The 16,168-nt window shown below is 37.0% G+C and overlaps 1 protein-coding gene and 1 non-coding gene across 3 annotated transcripts in view; both read left to right on the forward strand.

Annotated features, from left to right (window-relative positions):
* The window catches only part of TRIM23 (tripartite motif containing 23), a 32,355-nt gene that overhangs the window by 9,648 nt on the left and 6,539 nt on the right, over window positions 1-16,168 (forward strand). Inside the window, exons 4-9 of one of the 2 annotated variants that reach the window (XM_046000694.1) lie at window positions 597-875; window positions 2,430-2,612; window positions 5,691-5,906; window positions 7,464-7,598; window positions 11,273-11,402; window positions 11,966-12,076. In XM_046000694.1, coding sequence (XP_045856650.1) covers window positions 597-875; window positions 2,430-2,612; window positions 5,691-5,906; window positions 7,464-7,598; window positions 11,273-11,402; window positions 11,966-12,076 — 1,054 coding nt within the window. The remainder of the gene's footprint in view (window positions 1-596; window positions 876-2,429; window positions 2,613-5,690; window positions 5,907-7,463; window positions 7,599-11,272; window positions 11,403-11,965; window positions 12,077-16,168) is intronic. The other variant, XM_046000695.1, reaches the window with a different exon arrangement.
* LOC123939510 lies at window positions 4,556-4,665 on the forward strand. Its single transcript, XR_006817889.1, has one exon. It is a non-coding gene; the product is annotated as a U6 spliceosomal RNA (small nuclear RNA).

Genomic DNA, 16,168 nt, shown 5'->3' on the forward strand with positions numbered 1-16,168 from the left:
ATTCTTGTGCATACACCTGCTTCTCAAAATAGCATTTGCGTTTCTCTTTTTTCTATACGTCACCATGATATATAGTATTTAAAGCAGAGTAGAGGTGGGGGCCTGGGCACCTGGCTGTCTCAGCAGAGCATGGGACTCTTGACCTCAGGGTTGTAAGTTCAAGCCCCACATTGTGTGTAGACATTACTTCAAAAATAAAATCTTTAAAAAAATATAAGCAATGGGGATGTATTTATTATCATTTTTTTAGTCTTAAAAAAAGATTTCTAGCCTGTATTGTTCAGTTTCTTTGATGTAAAATGAGGGGATTTCATGGAAGATATCTTTACACTGACTATGAACCCATGAGAACAGTTTTATTTTTGGCCTCAAATTCATAGCACATATTGATAGTCAATTTTGGAAGTACCTTCTCACCTATAGAAATGAATACTTTCTTAGATGAGCCATAAGTGATCTTTTTTACTTAATTACCAGCATATTTTCATAAACAAAGCTTGGTCAGTTAAAAAAGATTATGGGCTTTTATATTTTAAAATTTGTCATGTTATAATGATTGAGCTTCAGATTGAAGACATTAATTTTTTGTCTATCAGAGCATCATTCGTTGTGATGAAGATGAAGCTCACGTTGCATCTGTATATTGCACTGTATGTGCAACTCATTTGTGCTCAGAGTGTTCTCAAGTTACTCATTCTACAAAGACATTAGCAAAACACAGAAGAGTGCCTCTAGCTGATAAACCTCATGAAAAAACCATGTGCTCTCAGCATCAGGTACATGCCATTGAGTTTGTTTGCTTGGAAGAAGGCTGTCAAACTAGCCCACTTATGTGCTGTGTCTGCAAAGAATATGGAAAACACCAAGGTCACAAGGTATGAATATAATTAGACTGGATGACTCTACCCAGTTTACCAACCTACTGTTTGTTTCCATTGATTTGATTCTTTTTTTTTTTAAAGATTTTATTTATTTATTTGACAGAGAGAAATCACAAGAGAGGCAGGCAGAGAGAGAGAGAGGGAAGCAGGCTCGCCGCTGAGCAGAGAGCCCAATGCGGGACTCGATCCCAGGACCCCGAGATCATTTATTTGACAGACAGATGTCACAAGTAGGTAGAGAGGCAGGCAGAGAGAGAGAGAGGAAGGGAAGCAGGCTCCCTGCTGAGCAGAGAGCCCACTGCAGGGCTCGATCCCAGGACCCTGGGATCATGACCTGAGCAGAAGGCAGAGGCTTTTACCCACTGAGCCACCCAGGCACCCCCATTGATTTGGTTCTTTATGCCAAGTAGGAATTGGGGAAGATTCAGTAATGAATGAGTGGAGTTTGATAGCATGAAAAGATATGAGAGAGTTAATTTCTGAATATCATAATAAAAATTTCAGAGGGGTGTTATCCTCCTTTCTTCACTGAAAAATAGCTTTCTAGTAGGAAACAAAATTTCTTTGTGTGCATGTTTTCATAATGCACTGGATTGTGTTGACAATATTTATGTCTATTGATGAGCTGCTGTTTTCGGTGAAATTATAAAGTGAATCTCTTGGATTCCTTTTTTTTTTTTGGAGGGAGGGAGAGGAGAGAGGGAGGATGATGGGGATAGGGAGAGAGAATATCTTTTTCTTTAAAAAGATTTATTTATTGGGCGCCTGGGTGGCTCAGTGGGTTAAGCCGCTGCCTTCGGCTCGGGTCATGGTCTCAGGGTCCTGGGATCGAGTCCCGCGTCGGGCTCTCTGCTCAGCGGGGGGCCTGCTTCCCTTCCTTTCTCTCTGCCTGCCTCTCTGCCTACTTGTGATCTCTCTCTGTCAAATAAATAAATAAAATCTTTAAAAAAAAATTTATTTATTTTAGAGAAAGAGAGAGAATGTATTGTGGGGAGGGGCAGAGGGAAGGGGAGAGAGAAACTTCAGCAGACTCTGTCCTGAGAGTGGAGCCAGATGCGGGGCTTGATGCGGGGCTTGATGCAGGGCTTGATCCCACAACCCTGCAATCACAACCTGAGCCAAAACCAAGAGTCAGGGGTTTAATGGACTCTGCCATCCAGGTGCCCCAGGGGAGAAAGATTCTTAACCAGGCTCCATGCCCGGTGTGGAGCCTGATGGGGGTGGTAGATCTTACAAGAGATCACAACTTGAGCTGAAATTCAGGAGTTGAACATTTAACCAACTGAGCCACCCAGGCTCAGGCACCCCATCTTAAACTGTTATTAAGCAATAAATGGACTCCCAAATTCTACATTATTTCTTTGGAGGATAAATAGCTTTCGGGTGAGGGTATATTAGTATTTATTATTTTGTGCTTTTCATAAATCTGTTATAAAAGCCATTTGTGACTGATACTTTTTTTTTTTTATCATTGGAGTGATTTAAATAGCATTTTATATCATTAGTCAGTACTGTGAGTTCTACTCTATAAATTTTGTTGCACTCTAGCATTCAGTATTGGAACCAGAAGCTAACCAGATCCGAGCATCAATTTTAGATATGGCTCACTGCATACGTACCTTCACTGAGGAAATTTCAGATTATTCCAGAAAATTAGTTGGAATCGTTCAGCACATTGAAGGAGGAGAACAGATAGTGGAAGATGGAATTGGAATGGCCCACACAGAACATGTATGGAATTTTTTTCTGCTTTCTTTACCTTCTTACCCTTTTTACTTCTAACCTTTTCATCTTCTTGTATTTATTGAGCAATTACACTGTACTAATACCACACTAGTTACTGAAAATAAGTTTTTAGAAAAGGCTTTGTCTTTATGGAATTTATAATTCATCGTAGAAAAAAGCCAGTTTCAGGTGTGGTGACTGTATTTTGTGGGGGAAGTATAAAACACCTTGGCATTGCATAAGAGGGGCATTAATTTAGCTGAGTCAGGGGAAGTTTCCCAGAAGACAAGATACTAAACTGAGATTTGAAGAAATTTAGTCAGGGAGAAGAGTGAGCAGGGGGTAGTGAATTGTCCTACAGAGAGAAGCATACCTTAAATGCCTGGAAATAAGAACTGGACACATTATTGAAACAACTCAGTTCAATACACTTGGATCTTTGAGTATTGGATGGGACATGGCAAGAAAAAATATTGGAGAGTTAAGGGCCAAGTCATACAGGATCTTGTTAGCTATGCTAAAGATTTTAGACTTTATCCCAAGGGCAGTGATGAGCAATTGAAAAATTCATGTAGGAATAAAATAATCAAATTTGCATTAAGAAAGGTAGCTTTTCGTGCTATGGTGAGTGCTGTGAAGTGTGTAAACCTGGCGATTCACAGACCTGTACCCCTGGGGATAAAAATACATTATATGTTTATAAAAAAATAAAAAAATTAATAAAAAATTTTAAAAAAAGAAGTAAATGAGAAAAAAAAGGTAGCTTTTCAATATAGAAAATGAATTGGAAGCAGGAGAACCTAGTAATAGGAGGTTGCTGAAATTATCTGGTTGAGAGATGTTTATGGCCTATAATACTACAGTAGTGAGAATGGAGAGAGGTAGATGGGCTTGAGATTTTAGAGTAGTAGAATAGGTAGGGTTTAGTGATTGATTCATAATACTGATTTTGTAAGTAACTTGAAGGGTCAGGCATGATGCCTGGATTTCTTTCTTGCCCAAGTGAATGGATGGTGATACCATGCATTAATGGGGAAGGAGGAAGAACTTTGGGAGGGATAGTGGAACAAAGTAATAAGTTTAATTAAGATATTGAATTTATTATGTCTGTGAAATAATAAGGAAGATACCCTCCTGTGAACTGAAGAGTAAATAGATGTTGGGAAGTGAGTGTTTTTAACTTTTAAGAAGTTTAGCTGTAAAGAGAGGGAAGGAACTTAGGAGGTAGTTATAGACTTGCTTTTTAAAATTGAATTATGGAGGCAAAAGGAATATTTTTGGATGGGAATATACAGGGATATTCAAAAATGCAATATTTTGCTTCGATAATCAAACAAATTGAAAGCTAAGTCATTGGGGGAATAATGCTAGTACTGCTTTGCCAAATGCAGTAGCCATTACCCATATATGGCTATTTAAGTTTAAATTATTTAAAAATCTAGTAAAATATAAAATTTGTTTTCTTGGTTTCATTAGCTGCATTTCAAGTATATTCAGCTATGTATAGCTAGTGGCTACCATATTGGACCACACAGATACAGAACGTATCCACCATCACAGAGGGCTCTGTTGTGCTATAATGGAAATATTTTATTCAGTGAATATTTATTAAACACATATAAGAGCCAGACACTCTTTTAGTATTGTTCTAGCTAAGGAAATAATGCTGTATAAGTAAAAAAGTTCTGCCTTTACCATTCATATTCTAATATGGGGAAAAGGTCAATACTTAAAAGAATGTTAGGAGCTTTGGAGAAAAACAAGAGAAAGGGAGCGTGCACTTTTATATGGGGTATTCATGGATAGACTCCCTGAAAAAGGAACATTGAGCAAAGAGGTAAAGCAGAGGAGTAAGGGAACCACGCTAATATATGGGGGAAGAGCATTCTAGGCAAAGAGAAGAGCAAGTGCAAAGGTCCTGAGGTGCTGGTGCACTTAAACTGTGTGGAGTGCTCACTTCAGTAGCATTTGCATTAAAATTGGAATGATACAGCAAAGATCATTAGCATGGCACTTGTGTGAGGATGATTTGCAAATTTGTGAAGTGTTCCATATTTTTAGGGAGTAAGAGGAGTAGACTTCCAGTTATGAAATAAATAAGTCACAGAAATGAAAAGTACAGCATAGGGGGGAATACAGTCAGTAATAATTGTAATAAGGTTGTATGGTGACTATACTTACTGTAGTGTGCACTGAGTAATGTGTAGAATTGTCAGATCACTATGTTGTACACCTGAAACTAATATAACATTGTGTATCACCTATACTTCAGTAAAAACAAATGAAACAGCTGTGGGGAGGCTAAATGCAGCTAGAGTAGGATGACAGAGTGTAGTAGGAGCTGAGATCAGAAAAGGTCTTACTGGTTACTTGCTCTTCTTTTTGTCAGGAATGCTCTTCAAGATACTGATGTGGTTTCCTCTCTTACCTTCTTCAGGTCTTTGCTCAGATGTTGCTTTCTCAGGGCGCCTGTCCTTGAACACCCCACATAAAGGATTTTGGCATTTACTCTCAGTGGAATGGGAAACATTTGGAGAATTTTGGGCAAAAGAATAATTGTTTCTGATATAACATTTTAAAAGGATTGGTCTGGTTACTGATGGAGAACATGCTGTAGAGGGCAGGAGTAGATCTAGTGAAACCAATTAGAAGACTGTTGTAATAATCAGGTGATAGATGATGGATCAGGTTGGTAGAGGTGGAGGTGGTGAGGCTTGATCAGATTTTGGATATATTTTGAAGTTAGAAGAATTTTCTGAGGGACTAGTGGAATTTGAAAGAGAAGTATTAAGGGTGACTCCAGTTTTTTAGTTTGAAGAGCATAGAGGATGGCACTGCCAGTTGCTGAGATGGAGGAAACTAGGTTTGGCCATGGGAGAGACTGGAGAGTAGGTATTCCATTTTGCTTCAGTTGCTACTTAAACATTTGAATGTCCGAAGGCTGTGGTTAAGGAGAAAGATCAAGTGTTGAGATAGCAATTTTGAGATTTTTAAGGACATAGATGGTATTTAAATTTTCATTAATTCACATATAAAATCTTTGTTATGGTTAAAGTTGTTTCAAACTAATTTTAATTTCGTTAGGTACCAGGTACTGCAGAGAATGCCCGGTCATGTGTCCGAGCTTATTTTTCTGATCTACATGAAACTTTGTGTCGTCAAGAAGAAATGGCTCTAAGTGTTGTTGATGCGCACGTTCGGGAAAAACTGATTTGGCTCAGGCAGCAACAAGAAGATATGACTATTTTATTGTCCCAGGTTTCAACAGCCTGTCTCCATTGTGAAAAGACTTTGCAACAGGTAGGTAGATTAAACGTGATTACGACATACTTAAAGCAACCTTTATGAGCAAAGCCTCATAAAGGAAGAAGGTGAAGGAATTTGTTCAAGCCGTAATGTGGGGAAGAATATTCCAGCTTAGGAAATGATTAGAGCAAAAACCCTAGGGCAGCTTGCCTGGTGTGTTTGAAAAACAGCAGAAGAAGCCACTATGGGTGGAACACAGTAAGTAAAGGAAAGGGTAATAGAAGCTGAAACCTGGAAGTAATGGGGAATTATCTGTAAGGAAGGCTTTATGGGTCACTGGAAGGACTTCAGCTTTTACTGATTGAAATGGAGAAGCCAATGTGAAATTTTGACAAGAATGACTTGGTTTTACTTAAAGATGACTTTGATATGTAAAAAATAGATTGAAGGAGGGCTAAGATGGAGGGAAGATGTTAGGAGAAAAAAGGAATTTGGAGGCTGTTGTAGAATTCCACATGAGAGAGAATAGTGGCTTGGCTAGTAGGAGTAAGAAGTGTCCATATTCTGGATGTCCAGTAGGATTCATTCGTATGTGGGGCATGAGAGAGTAGAAGGCAAGAGTTTCAAGGGTTTTGTTCTGAGCAGCTGGAACAACATGCAAATAATAAGCAAAGTTTATTATTCATAATCAACTAATGTGAATATGCAACAGTGAGCAAAAACTACACACCGCTGCTCTCATCGAGCTTACCTATTGTTAGGAGATTTCTGTCTTAAAACGAATACATTGGTATGTGTGTAGAATATCTCTGGATTGATATTTGAGAATTATCAATATGTGGATATGATGAAAACTATATTCTCTTTTCTAGGATGATTGTAGAGTTGTTTTGGCAAAGCAGGAAATTACAAGGTTACTAGAAACAGTGCAAAATATGTGCTTGACTTTGAAGAGAGAGTTTGGAGATCTAGAGGGCAAGGGAAGCTTTTCAATTTGAACTTTAGTCAATTTTTTAAAAACCAATACACATATATCTTAGATTTTTTATAAAAGTACAACATACATATAGTGTGCATAAGTGTTCAGCTGATTGCATTTTCAGACTGGGCATTACTGTGTAACTAACACCCATATCAAATAACAGAACATTACCACACCCCTAGAAACCCTTCATATTCTGTTCTAATAACCACCTGCCTTCCCCTCTGAGGATAAACCACTACCCACTACCCTGACTTCTAATGCATATATTATTTTTGTTTCTTTTGTTTCTTTTGGTAATTAATAAAAATAGAATCATGCAGTATGAAGTCTTCTTGTCATATCTTCTTTTACTTGACATTATGTTTGTGAAATTCATATCATTAGGTATCATTGTGGCTTGTTCTCATTGTGGTATAGTGTAGCCTTTCTGAATATACCACAATTTAACCATGCTTCTATTGAAAGACTCTTTAATTATTTATTAATGCCCAATTATTAGTCTAGTCAAATTTATATTTAAGCTAACTTTGAATACGGTAATGTTAATTTTTCTTGATTTTTGGAGATAACTCTTTTTTCTTTCTTCCTGTAACAAGTTTACCAGAAAACTATATTCTCTTTTCTAGGATGATTGTAGAGTTGTTTTGGCAAAGCAGGAAATTACAAGGTTACTAGAAACACTGCAAAAACAGCAGCAGCAGTTTACAGAGGTTGCAGATCACATTCAGTTGGATGCCAGTATCCCTGTCACTTTTACAAAGGTAATGTACAGTACTTCATTTTTAGGTATGGCTTCTGATAAATCATAATTGTTTTACATTCCATGATAATTAGCTTGAAGAGACAACTAAGAAATTTATAGGGTTTTTTTGAAAAAAACTTTTTTTTTTAAAGATTTTATTTATTTATTTGACAGACAAAGATCACAAGTAGTCAGAGAGGCAGGCAGAGAGAGAGAGAGGAGGAAGCAGGCTCCCTGCTGAGCAGAGAACCTGATGTGGGGCTCGATCCCAGGAACCTGGGATCATGACCTGAGCCAAAGGCAGAGGCTTTAACCCACTGAGCCACCCAGGCACCCTTGAAAAAAACTTTTATCAGTGGAAAATAGAAAGTGGTGTAATGAATCTCCATGTACCCATCACCTACTTTAACAATTAAAAATTTTATTTCATCTATCCTTTTCCCCATTCCCCTTTCTACCTGCAGTCTCTCAGGTTATTTTGGAACAAATCCCAGCATATCATTTCATCTATGAAATATTGTTGTGTGTATTTGTAAAAGGTAAGGACTATTTTAAAAAACATAACCAAAATATTGTTATAAACCTAAAAAAATTTAATAATGAATCTCTAATATTAACAATTATCCAGTTAGTTATTCAGATTTTCCAGACGGCTAAAAAAGTTTTGTTTCTGGAAACAGAATCCAACCAAACAAGGCCTGTACTTGCCATTATATATATTATCATATATAGTTGATATATTTTGGTCTCTTTTACAGTGAATTTCCTCTAATCTAAAAAGTTCATTTGTTTCATTTTATTTTCCTTTTTCAGGGTCTATTTTTTTAGAACTTCATCTTATTTTATAGCTCTGTGAAACATTTACATGGTCCAGAGTCGAATCTACAAAGCAGGGTTCATTTAGAGAAGTCCAGCTTCTAACCCAAACCCCTCCATGTTTTTCCTCCCGTCTCCATAGAAAAGCCTCAAGAATTTTTCCTTAGTTTTCTTCATCATTTAAAAAACAATACAAAGAAATACATTTATGTATATATTTGTATGTACACTCATCATATTTAAAGGTTAGAAAACATTACTTCTTCTCTTTGTTCTTTTCACCTAAGTTTACGTCCTAGAGATTACTCCGTAGCAGTATTCAGTGACATTTTCTGTTCTTTTTTTTTTTTGCAGGGTACTTTATTGTGCAGATATACCACATTTGTGTGTGTGTGTAAAATGTAAAAGTTACCATCTTACCCATTTTGTTTTTTGTTTTTGTTTTTTGTTTTTTGGTTTTTTTTGAAAGAGAAAGTGAGCATAGGGAGAGGGGAGAAGCAGAGGGAGAGAGAAAAATCTCATGCAGGCTCCATGCTCAGCATGGAGGGAGCCTGATGCAGGTCTTGAGCTCATGACCCTGAGATCATGACCTGAGCTAAAATCAAGGAGTCGGATGCCTAACTGACTAAGCCACCCAGGCACCCCTGATCTTAACCATTTTTAATTGTATAGTTCAGTATTGTTGAGTATATTTACATTCAGTATACCTCCAGGAATTTTGCATTTTAAAAAACTTAACTTCCATGCCATATAAACAGTAAGTCCCCTTTCCCCCTCTCTCACCACCTCCTGGGAACTACCATTCTACTTCTGTTTTTTGTGAATTTTAGTATTCGAAATACCTCATGTAATGACCAATATATAAGTGGAGCCATATAATCAGTATTTGTCTTTTTATGACTGGCTGATCTCAATTAGTATATCCTCAGAGTTCACCCATATTGTGGCATGTGACAGAATTTTCTTCTGTTTTAAGGCTAAATAATACTGCATTGTTTGTATATACATTTTATTTATACATTCATCCATTGATGGACATTTGGGTTGCTTCCACATCTTGGCTATTATAAATAGTGTAACTGTGAACATGGGTGTACACATATTCCTCTGAGACCTTGCTTTCATTTCTTTTGGTATGTATCCGAAAGTGAGATTACTGGATATGGCAGTTATATTTTTATTTTTTTGAGGAAATGTTGTTTTCAATAGTGGTTGTACCATTTGTAATCCTACCAACAATGCACAAGGGTTGCAATTTTTCCACATTTTCATCAACACATTAATTTTTTTTCTTTCTTTTTTTTTTAGATAGTAGCCATCCTGTTAGATGTGAGGTGATATCTCATTGTGGTTTTGATTTGCATTTCTCTGATGATTAATGAAGTTGAGCCTCATTTCATATGCTTATTGGCCAGCTTATATCTTCTTTTGACAAATTTTATACAAGTCCTTTGCTTGTTTTTTAATTGAGTTACTTGACTTTTTTCATTGAGCTGTAGGAGTTCTTATATATTATAGTAGGGAATCCATTTTTAGATACATGATTTCCAAATACTTGGTCACATTTTGTGCGTTGCTTCTTCACTTTATTGATAGTGTCCTTTGAGTCATAAAAATTTAAGATTGATTTGGTCCCATTTGTTTACTTTTGCTTTTGTCAACTGTGTTTTTGGTGTGATATCCAAAAAAAAAAAAAATCACTACCAAATCCATTGTCATGAAGATTTTGCACTATATTTTCTTCTAAGAGTTTTATAGTTTTGGGTCTCATTTTGGAACTTTTATCCATATTTTAATATCCAAATATTTGTAATTGTTATATGTTATTTGTAAATCTACCCTTTTATCAATATGTAATGACCTTTTGTCTCTTATAACAGTTTCTGATTTAAAGTCTATTTTGTCTCATTCTAGGATAGCCACCCCTGCTCTCTTGAGTATGGTTTACATGGAATATCTTTTTCTTTTTCTTCACTTTCAGCCTTTTTATGTCCTTAAATATGAAGTGAGTCTCTTATAGACTGCGTATTGTTAGATCTTGGGTATTTTTTATCCATTTAGTCAAACTGTGTCTTTTCATTGGGGAATTAAACCCATTTATGTTTCAAGTAATTATTAATAATTAAGGACTTGTTATTACCATTCTGTTCATTGTTTTTGTATATCTTACAGCTTTTTTCTTTTCCTTTTGCCTTATTGCCGTCTTCTGTGTCTCAGTGATTTTTTTTTGAAGATTTTATTTATTTATCTGACAGACAGAAATCACAAGTAGGCAGAGAGGCAGGCAGAGAGAGAGGAAGGGAAGCAGGCTCCCCGCCAAGCAGAGAGCCTGATGTGGGGCTCAATCCCATGACCCTGGGATCATGACCTGAGCCGAAGGCAGAGGCTTTAACCCACTGAGCCACCTAGGTGCCCCTCAGTGATTTTTTTAATAGTGTAATGGTTTGATTCCTTACTCATTTCTTTTTGTGTATATTCTGTGGATTTCTGTGTTTACCATTGCTATTACAAAGAACATCTTGTTATAACATTCTGTTGGAAAGTGGTAACAATTTAACTTATTCTGCATATAAACGGTCTGTTTTTTATAGCTCCTCCCCCCCATACTTTATGTTCTAATATCACAGATTACATCTTTGTATATTGTATACCTGTTACCACAGGCTTATAGTTTTTTTTTAATGTTTGTTATTTCAGTTCTGTAAGGAATTAGATTCGTGCAACAAAATTATAATAATACAGGTTGCTATTTGTCCATGGAATCAGAGGAATGAGTAGGAGATGAAATAATTAACAAAGATATTATAAATAAAAGTATAAATGCTAGTACTTTCAAATTCCATATCAAAATAAGATTTAAATTTTTAAAAATTACAGGACAATAGAGTTCACATTGGACCAAAAATGGAAATTCGAGTTGTTACGTTAGGATTAGATGGTGCTGGAAAAACTACTATTTTGTTTAAGTTAAAACAGGATGAATTCATGCAGCCTATTCCAACAATTGGTAAGTATAAGTACTGCTTTTTACTTTAATGGATGCTTTATAGACAAACCCTAGCGTATAGCTGAGTTCTTGAGGGGTCTTATTTTATGCCAGTATGGCATTGTGGTGGGCTCTTTACTGGCTCTAAGACACTAACATGTCTGAGAAAAAAATGGAAGGTTCAGTGCTGTGGGATTGAAATGTGGATGGTGGGATAATAAGAGAGAACAGTGTTGGTGGGACAGTTGGAGGGATTTAAGGGTTGGTGAGGATTAGGGTGAGGGAGTGGTAGTGGTGCAGAGCTGTTAGGTATTTGAGTTTCAGGATCTAAGGATCCTGCTGGAGGCTTAGAGGGCTAATAGCTGTTAAAGGTATATATTCCCCATGTAGGTTTATTAGGAGTGGAGTTGGTTAAATAAAATTAAAAAAAAAAAAAAGGAGTGGAGTTGGTTGGGGCAGCAGTAGATATTGCTGTATGAAGATAATTTGTATTATCACAATTCTGAACAGTGGGTCACCTGTGTTTGGTGTGTTATTCATTATAAATATAAGTTCACTATTAAAGTAACTTTTTTTAAAAACAGGTTTTAATGTGGAAACTGTAGAATATAAAAATCTAAAGTTCACTATTTGGGATGTAGGTGGAAAACACAAATTAAGACCATTGTGGAAACATTATTACCTCAATACCCAAGGTAAGAGTGAAAAATGATATCTTAATTTTTCAGAATTTTAAGATGCCAGTTTTCTGTGGAATTGATTTTAACTAGTGAAACTTATTTTATTAAAATGTTAAGGTGGAAAGACTGGGATATGTACTTCGGTTTATTCATTAAAAAAAATCATAGCTTAAAACCATACTTACCTTTTATATCTAGGCAGTTAAGAGTACATACTGTTTGCTGCTCTTAACAGTTAAAGTACATTATTACTATTCATATGAGTGTGATCACTGGCAATATTGTGAGGAAGGATAGAATTCTTGGTGTATGTTTCTGCTGCTCTAGTCAATTCATTAAAATATTTGTCTCATAATCTCTCTGTTACTCCAGAAGAACCTGCAGTGGTTTGCTTTTGGCCAAACTATGTTTTACCACACATTCCACCTAAAGTATTTATTTATATTTAGGCTCCATTTTATGCTTTTGCCTTTACCCAACATGAAACTTATGTTCATGCCATGTTTCATATATCGTCATACCTTCCACCTAGCAAAGAAACTAGGTAATTATTTTTACATTGGGATTTTTGATACAGTGATTAATAGGGAAAAAGGGATTTTGAACATGAGGAATGGTTGAAAAGTTGGGATTTTTAGCTACCATGAGGTAGCTAGAAAGATTTCAAAAGGGAATCAATTCAGTATATACTTGTGAAGTTTCTCCTGTATATTGTGAGTACAGTATATGTAGAAGGTGCTGTGTAAGGCACCTAGAGAGAATACTTTGGAGAGATAAAGATGGTGATTTATTTACATTATTTTTTGGCAAAGTAGTAGTCAAAGAATAAGTAGCATCATAGGCCACAAAAGAAGCCTCAACAAATTCAAAAAGATCAATGCATCTTTTCTTTATTTTTCTTTTTTTAAAGGTTTATTTACTTAGTGTGAGTGGGGGATGGCAAATGGAGAGGGAGAGGGAAAGAGAGAATGTCAAGCAGACTCCCTGTGGAGCCCCATGTGGGGCTTGACCCCATGACCCTGGGATCATGACCTGAGCTGAACAACTGTGCCATCAAGGAACTCCTCAATGCATCTTTTCTTACCACAATGCTATGAAACTAGAAGTCATCCACAGGAAAGAATATGGGAAGACTGCAAATACATAGGGGTTAAATAACATGCTACTAAACCATGAATGGGTCAACCTGAAAAATCAAAGAACAACTCAGGAAGTATGTGGAAACAAATGAAAATGAAAACACAGTGGTTCAAAACCTTCGGGATGCAGCAAAAGCTGTTCTAAGAGGGAACTTTGTAGCAATACAGGCCTACCTCAAGAAGTAAGACAATCTCAACTTAACCTTATACTTAAAGGAGCTAGGAAAAGAACAAACCAATGCAGCCCAAAACCAGTAGAAGGAAAGAAATAATAAGATTAGAGCAGAGGGGCGCCTGGGTGGCTCAGTGTGTTAAGCCGCTGCCTTCGGCTCAGGTCATGATCCCAGGGTCCTGGGATCGAGTCCCGCATCAGGCTCTCTGCTCAGCGGGGAGCCTGCTTCTACCCTGCTCCCTCTCTCTCTGCCTGCCTCTCTGCCTACTTGTGATCTCTCTCTGTCAAATAAATAAATAAAATCTTAAAAAAAAAAAGAGCAGAAATAAATGATACAGAAACTAAAAAAAACTTATAGAACAGATCAGTGAAACCATGAGCTTGTTCATAAAAAAAAGTCAATAAAATTGATAAACTGGGGAACCTGGGTGGCTCAGTGGGTTAAGCCGCTGCCTTCGGCTCAGGTCATGATCTCAGGGTCCTGGGATCGAGTCCCGCATCGGGTTCTCTGCTCAGCAGGGAGCCTGCTTCCCTCTCTCTCTCTCTCTCTGCCTGCCTCTCTGTCTACTTGTGATCTCTCTCTGTCAAAAAAAAAAAAAAAAAAATTGATAAACTGCTAGCCAGACTTATCAAGGAAGAAAAAGGAACCAAATAAATCACAAATGAGAGAAAAGAAGTAACAATAACAAAAACCCCCCACAGAAATACAAACAATTAGAATATTATGAAAAAGTATATGTGAACAAATTGGACAATCTAGAAAAAATGGATAAATTACTCAAAACATAAACTACTAAAACTGAAATAAGAAAAAAATAGAAAATTTGAACAGTCTGATTACCAGCAAAGCAATTGAATCAGTAACCAAAAAACTCCCAGAAAATAAAGGTACCTGGGTGGGTCAATAAGTTAAGTGTCTCCCTTTGGCTCAGGTCATGATCTAGGAGTCTTGGGATCCAGCCCTGCATCTGGTTCCCCACTCAGTGGGTAGTCTACTTCTTCTCTCCCTCTGCCCCTCCCCACTGCTTGTGCTTCCCCCCTCTCTCTCTCTCTCTCTCAAATAAATAAGTAAAATCTTTTTTTTAAAGATTTTATTTATTTATTTGACAGATCACAAGTAGTTAGAGAGGCAGGCAGAGAGAGGGAAGAGGAAGCAGGCTCCCTGCTGAGCAGAGAGCCTGACGCAGGGCTTGATCCCAGGACTCTGAGATCACGACCTGAGCCGAAGGCAGAGGCTTTAACCCACTGAGCCACCCAGGTGCCCCCAATAAGTAAAAGAGTTAAAAAACAAAAAACAAAACTCTCAACAAACCAAAGTCCAGGATCAGATGGCTTTACAGGAGAATTCTACCAAACATTTAAAGAAAAGTTAATACCTATTCTTCTCAACTATTCTAAAAAATAGAAAAGGAAGGAGAACTTCCAAATTCATTCTATGAGGCCAGCATTACCCTGATATCAAAATCAGATAGATAACATAAAAAAGAACTACCAGCTGATTTCTCTGAACAAAGATGCAAAAATCCTTAATAAAATACCAACAAACTGAATCCAACAATATAAAAAGATCATTCACCACGACCAAGTGGTATTTATTCCTAGGTTGCAAGTGTGTGTCAGTAATTGCAGATCAATCAACATGATAGATCACGTCAATAAGAGTAAGGATAAGAACTATATGGTCATTTCAATAGATTAAAAAAAAACATTTAACAAAGTACAACATCTCTTTATGATAAAAATCCTCAACAAAGTGGTTTAGAGGGAATGTACCTCAATGTAATAAAGACCGTCTATGAAAAACCCACAGCTAACATCATCAATGAGAACCTTTCCCCTAAGGTTAGGAGTGAAACAAGGATGTCCATTCTCACCACTTTTATTCAACATAGTCCTGGAAGGGCTAGCCACAGCAATCAGACAAAAAAAGAAGAGGCATCCAAATTGGCAAGAAGAAATAAAACTTTCACTGTTTGCAGATGACGTGATACTCTGTGTGTGTGTGTGTGTGTGTGTTTCTGACCTGAAAGACCACCAAAAACTGTTAGATAAACGAAGTCAGTTAAGGTATAGGATATAAAATCAATTTACAGAATTCTGTTGCATTTTTATACACCAGTAATGAAGCAGCCAAAAGAGAAGTTAATAATCCCATTTACAGTTGCACCTAAAATAATAATGATACCTTGGTATAAACGTAACCAAAGAGATAAAACTCTGAAATCTATAAAACACCGATGAAACAAATTTAAGATGAAACAAAGAAATGGAAACACATTTCATGCTTATGGATTGAGAAAAATATGGAGTGCCTGGGTGGCTCAGATGGTTAAGCACCATCCGCCTTTGGCTTAGGTCATGATCTCCAGGTTATGAGATCGGGGCTCACATCAGGCTCTCAGCTCAGTGGGATGTCTGCAGCTGCCTTCCCCCTACCTCTCCCCCCTGCTTGCGCTCTCTCTCTCTGTGTCACTCTCAAATGAATAATAAAGTCTTAAAAAAATACTTTAGGGGCGCCTGGGTGGCTCAGTAGGTTGAAGCCTCTGCCTTCGGCTCAGGTCATGGTCTCAGGGTCCTGGGATCGAGCCCCTCATCGGGCTCTCTGCTCAGCCGGGAACCTGCTTCCTCCTCTCTCTCTGCCTGCCTCTCTGCCTACTTGTAATCTCTGTCTCGCAAATAAATAAATAAAATCTTAAAAAAAAAACTTTAAAAAATGAAAGAACAAATATTGTTTAAATGTCTATACTACCCAAAGCAATCTACACATTTAATGCAATTCCTATCAAAATACCAACA

This window comes from Meles meles, chromosome 3 (assembly GCF_922984935.1).
Source record: "Meles meles chromosome 3, mMelMel3.1 paternal haplotype, whole genome shotgun sequence".
Lineage (NCBI taxonomy): Eukaryota > Metazoa > Chordata > Mammalia > Carnivora > Mustelidae > Meles > Meles meles.